Source organism: Oryza sativa, chromosome 9 (assembly GCF_034140825.1).
Source record: "Oryza sativa Japonica Group chromosome 9, ASM3414082v1".
Classification (NCBI taxonomy): Eukaryota; Viridiplantae; Streptophyta; class Magnoliopsida; order Poales; family Poaceae; genus Oryza; species Oryza sativa.
In genome coordinates this window covers 26,811,817-26,827,454 of record NC_089043.1, presented here as the reverse complement: position 1 = coordinate 26,827,454, position 15,638 = coordinate 26,811,817, and the positions used below count along the sequence as shown (strand labels likewise).

The following is a 15,638-nucleotide window of genomic DNA, read 5'->3' as shown; positions in this document are numbered from 1 at the left end:
ATGAATGTACGATTTCATTGATAATATTTCGATGATTTGTTTTATTTTAATTTTAAATGAAATATGAAATTTTAAACCACTATAATTTAACATATAAATTTTAAATCCAAGCCTGAATCTACGATCTGAAGTTATGCCGGCTCACTTTCAAACTTTAGCCCTCTCTCGTTCGGTCTGGCGCGTAAATTGTAAACCACGCACAGAATGAACATTTTTCTCACGCACAGAATGAACTACTACTCTATCGGTTCCAAATTATGAAGATTTCTGGACCATTCAGCATAGAGATTAAGGTTAATAAAAAAAACGAGGTAATTGACAAAATCTGACTCCTAAAATTGCATGGATTTTAGAAGAGAGGAGTGCTACATATCAGAAATTTGAGCCGTAGACAGAAGGGACAGGCACTTGGCCAAGATGAATAAACAGCAACTGCAAAGAACACTCCAAACATCTCCAGCGCGCACGAAGCCCAACTGGAGGGAGATGATCAACATTTCATATCAGGAACAATTAGCTCTCCTACCACCTGTCACGAATCAAATTTCTGAATTCCTAACACGCACGCAAACAAAACACACGCGCACCAGTCAGTGAATGTCACTCTCTGAACATTGAACAAAGTTAGTCCTTGAGCAACCTTCTCTAAAGTATTCTAAAAATCATCCTCTCTCTCTCTGTTTTTTGCTACTTCTTGTGGCTGCACCAGAAGAGGCAGCCTCTTCAACTGATCTGAACTATCCAAGTGCAGATGCATCATTCATTCTATTGTCATGGAAGCTCTTGAGCAGAGATGACATCAAGAACAGGAAATCACTTGTCAAATGGTGGGTTCTTCTGAAAAGTCCCAGGAGCAAACACCGGGAAGGAGCCCGTGCGTGCTCTCTCGCCCCGGGTATCACGCTGGAAGGCATTAGGAGGATCACTACTTCCATCAGGTCGTGCTCTTGTGCCCGCTTCGCTCCTCTGAGCGTTCGTACCTGAGGTGCTCAGAATTGGCCCGCCAAAGAATATCGACTGCCCAGTGTACGTCAATCTCTCAGATGGCTGCCCTGATGATATTGCCGAGGAAGAAGCGTTTGCAGGTGCAAGATTTTTCCCATGGTTGCTTGACTCACCAGTTGGATTTGCCAAGAAACGCGGGGTTCTTGCTGGCAGATCAAGACCAGGAACTGCCCTTGTCTGCGCAGGCACTGAAACATACCGACCAGCCTCCTGGTCCCAGACAACAGAGGCTCTCCGGTTCTCCCGAACATAAGATGTGGCTGACTGGAACATTGGGTTGGTTATCTGTGTGGTAGGAACAGGCGGCCGCACTATCCCTGGCACTATCCCCGGCACAGGCCTTTCAGGGGGTGGAGGTTGATGAGGAGGTGCATGAAACTGAGAATGAGAGGCAAGCTTGTGGATGTGAACCGGGCTGCTCAAACTGCTTGCAGTCTGTGTGCCAGTCTCGTAGTCATCCTGGCTTGCAAGGCTTTGGGGGTATGAGTTCTGAAGAGGAGACAGTCTCATCTCACCTCTTGATTCCTTTGTGCCGCTGTAGTCAACACTCATGCTACTCCTAACACTGGCATTTCCGCTGGAGCTAAGATCACCTTCATGACCACGGCGAGCGTCTACTGGTCGGAGAACAGAGGATGATGCCCGAGCTTTTGCTGCAGCTTTCATAACCTCATTTCTATCTAGCTTTGCAAGGCTCCGGGCACTGATTTTGACAGGCTTCTTAGATTTGTTTGCTCTTTCGGCATATCCAGCAGCATCAGGATCAACCGTTGAAGGTACCATCCCAGGGTCCAAATGTGGAATCACTTCATCCTAGTGGAAAGTTTCAGCACAATTAAATTTAGCAGGGCTTCAGAAAGTGCTTACAATATCATAATTATATTGTATTCCAGCTTTGGAGCTGTAATTTAACTTCCACATAATTGCGATTTGAAAAATGCAGGCTCACCTGATCAATAAATATTCTTGGAGGTGTGCACCAAGCACCCTTGTGGTGGAGGCCAAGTGAGCTTCCAACACTGAATCCTGTTGTTGCTGAATTTGATGGTGAGTAGGTGATATGTGCTTCTTCATCATCCTCTGGTGCTGCCTCGCTCATAGCTCTCATTGCCACAACATAGTCGTAGGTTGTGATCCCCTGAATATACACAAGCGACATAGTTGAGAATGTATATCAATTGGATATGTGTTACATTTCCATTTAAGAATCCTGAAGCAAACCTTTCTTATCAGTATCATGTGGAAGAAGAAAAGTTCCCCTAAAGGTATGCAGGCAACTAACGAAAGAAGTGTAAATAAACCCTGCACATAAGAAATTTCCTATTCAGTTAATTATCAGCAAAAAAAAAGCAATATTAAAAATTAAGAACCGGTAAGTATTGCTCAATATACATCCAATATGCAAATATGCGTTTCAACAAGTGAAGGGAATAACAGATAGAAGAGCTAACAAGACATAAAATGCTGTAAAAAATTAGAGATTCCTAAAATTAAATACATTCACAGAAGTTATGTGCAGACGACACAGTAATTTCACAAACCCAGTTTTCACACCTCACTGTGGCCTATCCTTGTGCAGTGAAAAAGAGGATGTGAGGTGATTCAGATGCATGTTTGGTTCTGGTGTCACCGGCTCACCATCACATTCCTCTCCTTCACTGTAAGCTATAACGATGAGGTGCTAAGAATGGGGTTTGTGAAGCAATTGCGCACATCACTTGTAGTTCTATTTAGTCGCTAAGTTGTGGTAGCTCATCAGTCATCAGATATCAGTGGAAAGATGCTTCTACAGATGACTCCTTATAACCAAGAGGAGATTCATAAACACTAAAAGCTACAGGATAAAAAATCGTATGATACTTACCACTATAACAGCAAATGGAGCACGAGTCATGCCATTCCCAAGCTTGTCCTGAATGTTGCTCAATGCATTCTTATCAACAAAGCATAGTACAATAACAGCAATGCCCACTCCAAATTCAATTGCAAGCTGTCACACAAGAGGCTAAATATTCAGAACAATTCAAGAAAAGAAACACTCTACAACACCTGTATAACAACTTAGAAAAGGATATAAACAAGTCAGCATTACAAACCCAGAATAAACTGATTGCCATAAGTGAAATGAACGTGAAATAGTTCTTCCGTCCAACACAGTTATTTAGCCACTGCCAAAGACATCCATATCAGCTATCCAAAATTTAACGTTGCAAGATTGCATCCCAAGAAAGTACAAGAAAATTTTACCCGACAATGATGATCAAATCCATCAACACATTTGTCACAACTTCTGCAGTGTTTACTGAATTTGCGAACCTGCCAAATAATTTTGTATAACAAGAGTTATAACACAAAAATCAAATAAGTTTACTGAATGATGCATCCCCAGAAGATAGATCAACATACCTCGGCATTGCATAATGTGCAAAACAAAGCTTCTTCACCATTAGCTGCTTGTTCTGACTCATCAGGCTTCCGGCAATCCTCCATGACAAATAAAGCACACAGAAGCCCACCAAGAAAGTAACAGCTTGATCTTTTTTTCGGCAGCTGTGAGCTCAGATTTACGTTTGCGTCCCTTGTAGACAAACCTCGCTGATTAGAATGACCATCAAGAGAGCTTCTACAAGTAGATGTTGGAGACTGTGTGCCGATTGTGCTATTGCCTTTCTGGGGCAAATTTATGCCTTGCAGCCCATCACTGTTGGCTGGTACATTAATAAAGCCATCCTCAAACTTTGACATGATCCCAGGATCAGCAGGGTTAATGCTAGTGCACCGGATGTAAAGGATGAAAACAGCAAATGCCTGAAAGTGGTGTATAGAGAAATGTTTCATGATACCACAAGATAACCCTTTTCAGATATGAGGGACATAAATAAAGACCATTCGGCAGGCTTACCACAGGGGTATAAACACCTATAGCAACATACTCAAGGATTTGCTTTCCAAGAAATGGTGCAAAGAACGCATAGAACGCGACCACCAGAAGGAAGAATACCACAATTGCAACAATCTGCCAAAACTCAAAAGGATAGTATAAATCAGTTATAAACTATTGAAGAAACAAGAACAGACGCTGGTGCAGTTTGGAGCTGTTTGAAGACCATAGTACATGGTGCAGGAAAACACAACGGTTACTGCATAACGCCTATGAGTAAAATTTTCAGTTCCCCAGAAAATAATACAACTTGAGGGAAATAGTGTTTTAAGAGTACCCAAAAATGAAAGAAAAAGGACTAATGGATATATTAGAGACCACAAGTGTCAAGCCCTGGCAACATCACTGTATTTCTTATCTGTTAATTACTTATGTGTTTTATTTGCAATAGATCTGAGACTAATGCATGGGTTGAGTATAACATTATGAGAATAAGCAAAATTTGAACTTCCCTGTTAACATGGTCTAAAACCCATGATGATGTGTCAAGGCTACAGGTGCAAGATTATTCAAGTCATTCTCAATTCTCAAAGATATGCAAAAGGCAAGAATACATCTGACCAGACACTAGCTAGTAACATACGAATGTAGATGATAAGATGGCATGGCAATGTTGTCTGGAAGAGACAATTAACTAGGTACCCTTGTTGAAAACAGAAGCAAGCCACGAACCAATCACATAACTACAGCAATAGCAATCTAAATATTACTTTAGATGGAAAAATTGCCTATGCTAAGAAAGTTTACCTAACATGGAATTTTCGACAGGTGACCTTTCACCACACAAAGAACGGACACTTTTAACATGTACGTAGTCCGTGCGACTACTACCTAATTACCTACATGCATATGTTCCAAACGTGCGATATGATGCTTTGAAGAACTCGCGGAAACAGTTTTGGAAGTTTATTTTTCCATGGTTTCCCAGAAGATACTTAGGTGCTACTGAGCTAGCAATTCTACAAGGCAACACAAGAAAAAATTGGCGAAACATTGCATCATTGAATTACAACCCAAAAGCAACAATAAAATTTGCAGCATGTTTAACCCACTATAATCGATCCCATTTGAACATATATTTGTCTCGCCAAATCACCATCAAGGAGAACTTAAGCATGTACGGAAGCAAAACGTTCTTCCTACCCTCATATAAAATCATTCCTCCAGCCTCCCCCAGGCTCAAGACACACAAAAATAACCAATTGCGTGATGCAGGAATAGAGCAAATTATGCAACTTTCTGCATGCATTCATTCACTCATAGTCAATAATAAGAAGATAATATAGCAAAACGGTCTTACACTTCACATTTTAGGCTCAAGACACATTCCTGCTTTACTGAGTTAAAACGTTCCAACCCTAATGGGAGAATCCTAACAAATCTAACACAAGAGACATAATTCGCAAAAATCCCAGCCATTTCTCAGGCATTGCATCTAGACTCAATTCCTTATGAGACCACGCTACTTGTTCATCTCCACACAAGTAAACACAAGAGAATTAGGGGGGGAATAGGAATCAAAATCACTCGTCTTCAACTCTGTACAGACTGTACTCGACAGATCTTCAGAATACACTAAAAAAGATTGTGAATTTCTTGCAGCGCCGAGTCACAGGGACGAAATTCCACGACGAACTAATTCCTACGGCTACTACAGATGCACGCCCAGGATCAAATCAAAAAAGAAAGAAAAAAACAAGGGAAGACCAGACTTTGTTACACCGATGCAAGAACCCGAAGCGGCAAGGAAGAGAGAGAGATTGGCGGGTGCAGTCACCTGCAAGGTGTGGGCGGGGAGCTGCCATCCGTGCTTCCTCGCCATGGCGCCTCCCCCGCGGCGCCGCCGTCAACCCGGCGCTCAGATCGCCGCCGTCTTCGCCGGCAGCAGCAAAAGGGAAAGAGAAAGAGAAAGACTGGTGCTTTCTGCTCCTCCTCCTCCTCCTCAAGGGGTTGGGTAGTTCAGGAGGAGTAATAGTAGGAAGGAGAAAAAGGGCAGATTTTTCATTAAAACCCCCTCCCTCCTCCTCCTCCTCTCTCTCTCTCTCTCTCTCTCTCTCTCTCTCTCTCTCTCTCTCTCTGCTTCCTTTCTTGATTTCTGTTGCCTTTTTCAGTGTTTGGTTTGTTGGGGAAGATTAATTGAGTCAATTAAGGCTAGGCCTCCGGTGGTGAATAGGTGGTGATTTCAGGGATCCAATGGAGGAGTGACCTCACCTCACCTCTCTGCTGTGTTTAACCAAGCCCTTCTAGTTTTAAACTTTTTTTTCAAACTTCCAACTTTTCTATCACATCAAAACTTTCATACACATAAAAACTTATAACTTTTCCATCACATTGTTTTAATTTCAATCAAACTTTTAATTTTTACGTGAACTAAACACACCCTAACTCAACTGAGGCAAACAGTTCAGGTCAAAAGGTCTTAACTCCAGGCAAACTGTTTGGTTTATATGATCATGTTCAAAAAGGTCCAAACCAAATTTTAAACTTTTTGATAAAATTTGAGTGGATTTTATCGGGAGTCAACTGTTTTCAAATATTCTTAGCGAAAACTGAGAAAACCACCCTCCTTGACTCCTAAGCCGTGCATTCTCATGAAGCACACTGGTACCAATCAAATAATCAACGGTTGACATGTCATGGTTAAGGAGCTGTCTTTGTTCATCATCAGTGCCATGCTTTGCCCTATCAATGCATTGCAATTTGTTGATTTATAAAATTGGCTGCACACCAAACTCAGCAAGTGGTGAAGATTTACCAAGGAAAACAGCTGTAGGGAACAGGAATCCTGCCAAAAGAAATAGAACCAACCTCCATTAGTACGATAGTTACAAATTTCTGGTTCTTGATAAGTTACTAGAGGATTTGGAAGATTCCCAGTTGTTGAGCACAAGAATGTTAAATTGTTAATGATCAAGTGGCCTAGCAATAGCATGCCCTCAATTAGACCAGCCTGGTACTGCTAGGGAGTAGTACTAGTATCATCATGGTTCATTGGTCCCATGCCCCTTGCAGCTAGGTAAGAGATGTGTGGGTCCCATCGTCATCCACACATACGTCCATCCTAAATTGCCTGAACTGTACAATAGCGCTGTCCTGGCGCCGCTTGACGATTTTTGGACCGAAATTCAGGCCAAGTTTGGTTTGGACAGGAGTAGGTTGTCTAGCGGGCTGTTTATTCAAGTCTCTGTCACATATAATATTTAGATATTTATTTAGAGTATTAAATATAGACTAATTACAAAATCCATTCTATGATCTTGGACTAATTCGCGAGACGAATCTTTTGAGCCTAATTACGCCATGATTTGACAATATGATGCTACAATAAACTTTTGATAATTATAGATTAATTAGGTTTAAAAAATTCGTCTCACAGATTAGCTCTCAGTTATGAAATTAGTTTTTATATTAGTCTATATTTAATACTCCAAATTAGCGTTCAAACATCCGATGTGACAGTGACTAAAAAGTGTTTTAGTTCATGTTTGGATTTTTCTTAAGAAATAAACATCCTTGAATGAGAGCTCCTTCGAAACATTGGGAACTTGAAGGGATTATGGAGAAATATAATTCTAAGAAAAATTCTATGTTGTCAACGGAATAGCTATAAAAAAATCTTATAGAGTTCCTTCGGGAAAAAAAATCATTTGCATCTCTCCTGATTCACTGTGTTTTTTATGCTACATTCAAATAGCCATTCATGTAGTTTTTCTATGTTTTGTTTGGTTTATTGGATTTGAGGTGATATGCTGGCACTTTAATATTGTATTATTCGCTGTTTCTGTCTGTTAAGAATTAAAGGTTCCAAAGAAACCTAATGCTGATGATGGTAATGGTCTGAGTTTTCCAAAGAAATCTGCATGTTTGGTTGTTGCCTAACATTGCCATAACTCAATTTGATGTTTGTGTGACATAGCAAATAAAGTGTGGCCACAAGTGTAACGATGCTTGGCTAGAAAATGAGTATATGACATGTAGGTTCATGAAACAAGAAAATCAAGCAAACAAACGCTAAGCTAACAATCTGTGCCATATCTAACATGTGGTATAGTAATGTGTAGCACCTAACTAAACATCCCCTTAATTTTGAAAGGTTTTCTTCACATGTCTTCCTAATTTGGAAGAAAAGGTAAGAGATATAAATGGAGTTAGGCATTTAGGTCTGTCATCAGTCATCAGTAACATGGTCCACGTGTTTCCGGAGCCAAATTTCGGTCAGGTTGTTGCTGTCGTTGAAGGCAATATTTTTTACTCTCCTTTTCACGGTTATCTTTTTGTGTGTGCCACGAGCATTTTGCTCACAGTCACATTCGTGCTCCATACAACAATTTAGTGACTGGTTTAATCACCACTACCTTCTGCTCCCTCTGTCCCACAGATCTTATTGTTATTTAATAAAGTATTTATCCCACAAAAATCTTATTTTTAGATACTGGTAATAAGGGGTCTCTTGGCCTCTGTATTATTCTCGTTTTTTCCTCCTCGGTTAGAGACCATCGCCCAAGCTCTAATTATTAGGTGCAAATATTAGTAATGAGAATTGAGAGCTTAGAAATGCTTAAAAGTTTAATGAGACATGCGAACGTAGAAGCAAGCATGTAAATTTTAAGGAGAGCATATTCGTCTTTTACCAATAATTGTTTGAGGTAAAAAAATAAGTTTTTTTTAATTGATGGAGAGGTAGGAACATTCAGTTATTTTTTTTTAATTTTTCCTTTTTCTGCTCCGTCATGGCGAGTAAACAATACAGTTGCGGCAGCTCATAATCTAAATATTCTAGTGATCTAAGAGCAGTATAATAGCAGACTATTAGTTAGCTATAAACATATTTTAATAAGATAAAAGATGATAGCGTAGAGCAGCGGGATATAGATCTGTAGCCAGCTGCAGCACGAACTTCAAGACACAGTGTGTATGGCAGATGAGACCATATATTAATAAGTATTGTATAAATTGGTTATTAGATTAGTTATAGATAATTCGAAGCTAGTAGTGGGTTGTACTATTAAATTTGCTCTAATGCAATCATGCAGGATCTTTTACCAATTGTATACTCGAGTACATCGGTATCATTGCAGCTAACATCATCATTAGACTCCATGACAGCATCAAACACATGCTGATTTAATTGAAAAAGAAAAGAAAATCTTAATGCCATGACATGGACAACTAATCTTTCCAAGAGCGCATTAGGCAGAGTCATTAGCTTTCGCCGCTCCTCAATTATTGGCTCCAAAATTTCTAAAGGCCAACCAAATGGTGCCAAATCTAGCAATTTCTCCCCACTCCACCCAGAAGAAAACCGTGAAGAAATTCTCCGGAGAGAAAAAATCCAATCTTTTCTCCCCCGAGCACACATCCCTGTCCGGAATAATGCTCCCACGCGAATTCCTAACATCTCACCATCTCTTCCTCATATCCACAAGCCAGCGTATGGGTGATGTGTTCTTGATGATCCCCAAGGACGGACCTGTCCGGCGAATCTACAAAGTGGTGAGTAGGAAATTGTGGTAAAAAATCCCCCTTTTGCCGATGGTTTCGGAGGATTGCTGTTCTGGGGAGAAGTTTTGATCTCGCCGGCCTGTTTTGTGTGAGCCCGTGAAGCTTCGAACCCCAGAGAATTTCTCGCCTCTTCGCATGCGGAGAGTTGCAAGGTTAGCATCTTCCGATTATCACTAATTCTGCCGCGAGAATGGCATGTACTTTCGAGCCTTTTCAATCTTTTCTGTCATCCCTTTGCTAGTACTATTGGTAATCCTCTGAATAATGTGCATCGGAATTAATCTTGAGACAGCCTTTTTGTTAACCACCCGTGTTGGTTTTGAAGTGAAATAATGGGCTGTGTGATTTCCACAACTATGCGTGATTATCATCGAAATTTAGTGCCTCCATGTGAATTATGCATGAGTTGTGAGTTTCGTGTTCTTGAAAGTTAGACGTCTTACGGGTTCAGGAATTAGTATCCTACTTGCAGTTGGCTATTTAGTTCCTTTATCTAAAAAAAAGTTGGCTATTTAGTTCAGGTTCGTAATTAATAAATACACCATCTTTCAAAATTGGGCCGTGTTTGTTTCCTGATTCCTCCTCCTGGTTTTTAAATTTTAATCCACTGTGTAGCCAGAAAAGAAGGAATTCTTGTGTTTTGCTGGTGTGCTATGGCTACCAACCGTCCTGGTATTCTGATTGGTCCTTTTAGAACCATATATCTTGTTAGTTGCTATTTAGGCAGTAACCACAATGTATTTTGCTGTTCACTTGGAGGTATTTTCTTTGCAAGACGAGAAATATTAGATACAGTTAAACTAAGGTAGTTCTTGATGCCTGCAGCTTGTAAAAAACTACTGTTGATTGATCTGAAGTCTGAACCCATGGAGACCAGAACAAATGAGTATTCCCGTAAGGGGGCAATGTGGGAGCTGGAAAGGAATCTTGATCAACCCATGGATGCAGAGGCTGGAAGACTCAGGAATATGTACAGAGAAAAGGTGATTGTCATATAAGAATATGTCTTTTTTTTTTCAAACGGTCAAGCCATTACTAACGTTTTATATAAAGAAGAAGGTGTTCCATTTTAAGGAGAAAACGGGACCCTTGTTTTAACAAAGAATTTGGTGCTTTAACTTTTAGTGAAGTGTCAATATTTTTCATCATTCATTAATTTCTCTGATAATTGCCTTGGATGTTGGTGATACTAGTTCAGTTGATTTTAGATGTTGCCTAGGATACATTTTAATGGCATACAGATTCTGATTTTTTTTCACGAATGGACCATTGAAGTATTCTTGCTAACTGTTCTTCCCCAATTCCTTTATGCAGACCTATCCAACAATTTTACTGCTACGGCTAGCTTTCCAAAGCCTTGGTGTGGTATTTGGAGACTTAGGCACATCACCTCTATATGTTTTCTACAATATCTTTCCTCATGGAATAGAAGATACAGAACAAGTTATTGGAGCACTCTCTCTTATAATTTACTCCCTTACACTCATTCCACTTGTTAAATATGTTTTCATTGTCTTGAGAGCAAATGACAATGGCCAAGGTAAGAGTATGTTTTGCTTCCTTGAAAGTTTTTTTTTCTTGAGTTATTATTTATTGAAGACCCAAAATTGTACATATGTGATGCGTCTTATTCTATTGTGGTAGGTATTAGGAACTTAGGGTATGGCCATACAACTGAAATTCTGGACAATGTGTTCTTATATGTAGAAGAAAAGATCAACTTGTATGCTCGATATCACTTTGAGACATGAAGCTGCTTCAATTATTGCCATCCTGAATGAAAGCACTAACATTCTGAAATTTTTCATACAAATACAATTTGCACTTTTGAAATAAATTAGCAATATCTCCATGTTTAAGTACTCCTACTTCTTTATTGGAAATGATAGTAAAGTCCCTGCTTTAGGATCTAGACTTCTCCTAAGATAAGTTTGCGGCGTTTGTCCTAAGACAAATGGTTACTTTTTTTTTTAGATAATGGATAGAAATCCGGCCTCTATATCCATAAATGGATATACACAGCCAAGGTTACTCTTAGCCAACTTAGGAGTTCAATGCTATTCCTAAATTTCTTTCTGTTTCTGTATGCATTTTCCACTATGAATATCGACCTACTGAGCCTAGTGGGTTATCTGAAATTTCAGGAGGAACATTTGCCCTTTATTCACTGCTTTGCCGTCATGCAAAGATAAATATTATTCCAAATCAACATAGAACCGATCAAGATCTAACAACATACAGTCGCCGCACATATGAAGAAAAGTCTCTTGCTGCCAAAATCCAAAGATGGTTAGAGGGGCACCAATTCAGAAAGAATTTAATTCTTATTCTTGTACTATTTGGAACTTGTATGGCTGTTGGAGATGGAATACTCACTCCTGCCATATCAGGTTAGACCACCATGTTTATTATTGCTCTAGTATCAGATTCTGAAAAAAACGTGTTGTTAGGTGAACCTGAAGCTGTTGCTCTCACAGAAACAGTAAACCAGCAACGTCATAATATCCTGTCCGTTGCCCATTAACCACTGCAAACATTCACCACAAAAAAGCATGCTGGAAGTCAATTTGACATATTGCACCCTTTAATAGCAATTAGATGCTATCTCAGCAATAACACATTGTTTTTTCTGCTTTAAGATGAAAAACATTGATCTTGTTGGTCGAACTGCATTGCCCCTTCCCAGTGTTATCCTCTTACACACTGCTCTGAGATTACTGTCCCTTTTTACCATCTCTATTGTGATGTTTTTTATTCCATATCTGCATTGCTAACTTTTTTTTCCTGATTGACTCATAATTTGCAGTTCTTTCTGCGACTGGTGGAATACAAGTTGAAGAAGGCAGAATGAGAAATGGTACATATCAAATGTTGAAGTTACTACTCTGTTATTTTCTGTTTTCTCAGTATTCACATTTGCTGTGTTTTCTTTCAAATTCAGCTGCTCATGCAGCTCAGTCTTTACAGTATGTCAAATTGACCGTTGCTTTTATATTTCAATAGAACGAAAATTTGGCAAATAGCAACCTCTAGTAATTTTTCATACTGTCCTGTGTATGCGAATGATAGGATTGACATGATAACCGCGTATCGAAGCATTGCCTTTTGTTCCAGGAGCCCTGAAGTCATACTGTATGCGCAAATAGTTTCTATGTGTTATAATCAGATCCTGCAAACAAGTAATGCGGAGAATTAGATCGATGTGTGGATAACTGAACAATTGAATTTGTTTTCCTCATCAGATGTGGTTGTAATTATCTCCGTGCTGATATTGATTGGACTGTTCAGCATGCAGCACTATGGTACTGATAAAGTCAGCTGGCTCTTTGCACCAATAGTATTTGTTTGGTTCATACTCATTGGGATTCTTGGTGCTGTAAACATTTGCAAATATGACCATTCAGTTCTTAAGGCTTTCAATCCTGTCTATGTATATCGTTACTTTAAACGAGGGAAGACTAGTTGGACTTCTTTAGGTGGAATTATGCTCAGCATAACAGGTTTACTTCTAACCTGATTTCATAGAGTGGCTTGGCCTTTCTTAACTGGCAATAACCAGAACTGGCTTTTTGGCTCATGCTGCAGGCACAGAAGCATTGTTTGCTGACCTTTCGTATTTTCCTGTACAAGCTATTCAGGTACCATACATAGTCACCTGGAAATTTGTACACATATATAGTCACCAATTGTAGTCACATGGGTAGAGAAATCTGTCTGTTTGCTGTCTTGCTAACAAAGTCCTGTTACCCCTGTATACAGATTGCTTTCACTGTGGTTGTGTTCCCATGCCTTCTTCTGCAATATACTGGTCAGGCTGCGTTTATAGCTGCAAACACAAACCAAGTCAGCCATGCCTTCTATATCTCCCTTCCAGGTAATAATCAGACTATTTGAACACTGGAACCTGTCAACCGGCAATATCAATATGAATATATAAATAGTATTTTCTAAAGAATGTGAATACATAATGACAAGTGATTTTCTGCAACAGCTCCTATACTTTGGCCAGCATTTGCCGTTGCAACAGCAGCTGCAATAGTTGCTAGTCAGGCCACTATATCTGCAACATATTCGATTATCAAGCAAGCACTTGCCCTAGGGTGCTTTCCCCGAGTGAAGATCATCCATACTTCCAAGAAGTATCTCGGCCAGATATACAGCCCTGATATTAACTGGATCCTCATGGTTTTCTGCATAGCTGTCACTGCAGGGTTCAAAAACCAATCCCAGATTGCAAATGCATATGGTAACATCTGATAATTAAGATCTTCCCGTATATCATCTCTCCACGCAGAACTTCAAGCCTGGCTGATTTTCTACTTGTTAACTGACACTATAAAATCATGCGTAAAACAGGTACTGCTGTGATCATGGTTATGCTTGTGACAACATTTCTGATGATCCCCATCATGCTGCTGGTGTGGCGAAGCCATTGGACCCTGGTCGTCGCCTTCACCGTGCTGTCATTGCTTGTGGAGATCCCCTACTTCTCGGCCGTCGTGCGCAAGATCGATCAGGGAGGATGGGTTCCGCTGGTTTTCGCGGCAGGCTTCATGATCATCATGTATGTCTGGCACTACGGCACCCTGAAGCGGTACGAGTTTGAGATGCACAGCAAGGTGTCCATGGCCTGGATCCTGGGGCTTGGTCCGAGCCTTGGCCTTGTCAGGGTCCCCGGCATTGGCCTGGTCTACACCGAGCTCGCCAGCGGTGTTCCTCACATCTTCTCGCACTTCATCACCAACCTCCCGGCGATCCACTCGACGCTGGTGTTCGTCTGCGTCAAGTACCTCCCGGTGTACACCGTGCCACCGGATGAGAGGTTCCTGGTGAAGCGGATCGGCCCCAAGAACTTCCACATGTTCCGGTGCGTGGCGCGGTACGGGTACAAGGACATCCACAAGAAGGATGACGACTTCGAGAAGATGTTGTTCGATAGCCTGATTCTGTTCGTGAGGCTGGAGAGCATGATGGAGGAGTACAGCGACTCCGACGAGTACAGCACCCTGATGATGAGCCTCCCAAATAACCCAGGGATCAGCAATGGCGGCGTGACCACCACCGGCACCAACAATGTCATGGAGGTGATGAGCTGCACGTCGACCCATGACTCCATTGTGCCGGTGAACTCCAGGTCCGACGACACGGGCAGCAGCCAGGTGATGCCGGCGTCGGGGCAGATGGCGTTCCAGAGCGTCGGCGACGAGATCGCGTTCCTGAACGCGTGCAGGGACGCCGGGGTGGTGCACATCCTCGGGAACACGGTGATCAGAGCTCGCAGGGATTCAGGGTTCGTCAAGAAGATTGTCATCAACTACATGTATGCTTTCCTGAGGAAGATCTGCAGGGAGAACAGTGCCATCTTCAATGTGCCTCATGAGAGCATGCTCAATGTTGGGCAGGTTTTCTACGTGTAATGTAATCTTAGTAGCACTAGATTGTAAACTAAACATGCATGTGATTGTATCATTCAGACCGACTTGGGAAAGTGATTTCATCCCTCGAGGGGATATTCCCTCGTTTTATGCATGCCACCTAAATAGTCATAATTTTTTTTAAAAAAAATTGGAAGATAGATTAATATGAAATAAATCACTCTATATAAACATGGCGAGGGGAGGCTGCAGGTGAAGCTTGGACGGCGAGGCAACACGGTGGTGAAGCGGGAGGCGTCGGTCGAGCACCACGACGGCAGCAACCGGCGGCACGCTGGACATGTTCAAGCGACTGGCTGCTAGCCGGGGAGCCAATGAATAAACTTAATTGGTTCAGGGTTCCTGATGCAAATTCCTAATTCCTTCTCATTTTACATATTACTAGTACTAGAAAATAAGTGTGGTCGTTGGCGCGCCATTTTCATAGCCCATGTGTAATCTTTTTTTTTTAACGACTCACACTAGACGGTGCGAAGTTCTATTGATAGAACAGGAAAAAAATTACAAGATTACAACCCTGAAAGGTTGTAACCAGGAAAAAGGAAAAAATTATACCACCACCCACACACCGACAGCGTCAACACACACATCCAAGAGAAGGACTAGCATCGGACCGGCCGCCGCTAAGCGTGACCGACCGCCGCTAAGCCAACAACGGAACATAGCCGAGATCACCCAAAACCTGACCCTTACAATTAACGCAAAGCCCAACTCTATCCAAGTCTTTAGGATTTAGGGAGAGAGGGTGAGAGAGA

General features: G+C 41.1%; 2 protein-coding genes across 4 annotated transcripts; one reads left to right on the top strand and one right to left on the bottom strand.

The window, feature by feature from the left end:
- Nucleotides 1-394: 394 nt before the first annotated feature.
- On the bottom strand, nt 395-5,922 carry LOC9266663 (probable protein S-acyltransferase 19). The gene is made up of 9 exons (XM_015755792.3): nt 5,724-5,922; nt 3,908-4,021; nt 3,412-3,813; nt 3,253-3,321; nt 3,102-3,173; nt 2,870-2,995; nt 2,227-2,307; nt 1,955-2,143; nt 395-1,818 (listed from the first exon to the last, which is right to left on the bottom strand). The coding sequence occupies exons 1-9, from the start codon at nt 5,766-5,768 to the stop codon at nt 814-816; spliced, it is 2,103 nt and encodes a 700-aa protein (XP_015611278.1). The 5' UTR covers nt 5,769-5,922; the 3' UTR covers nt 395-813.
- A 3,275-nt stretch (nt 5,923-9,197) lies between these two features.
- LOC4347862 (potassium transporter 18-like) lies at nt 9,198-15,303 on the top strand. Of its 3 annotated transcripts, none has more exons than NM_001422945.1 (10): nt 9,198-9,600; nt 10,274-10,431; nt 10,763-10,988; nt 11,593-11,838; nt 12,255-12,305; nt 12,691-12,948; nt 13,034-13,086; nt 13,208-13,322; nt 13,440-13,694; nt 13,805-15,303. In NM_001422945.1, exons 2-10 carry the CDS (start codon nt 10,315-10,317, stop codon nt 14,863-14,865), a joined length of 2,382 nt encoding a protein of 793 aa, NP_001409874.1. In that variant the 5' UTR covers nt 9,198-9,600; nt 10,274-10,314; the 3' UTR covers nt 14,866-15,303. The 3 variants fall into 3 exon arrangements, with proteins under 3 accessions (NP_001409874.1, NP_001409875.1, XP_015611273.1); XM_015755787.3 differs by having other exon boundaries at nt 9,314-9,600; nt 12,737-12,948; nt 13,805-14,982; NM_001422946.1 differs by lacking the exon at nt 11,593-11,838.
- The last annotated feature ends 335 nt before the right edge of the window (nt 15,304-15,638 follow it).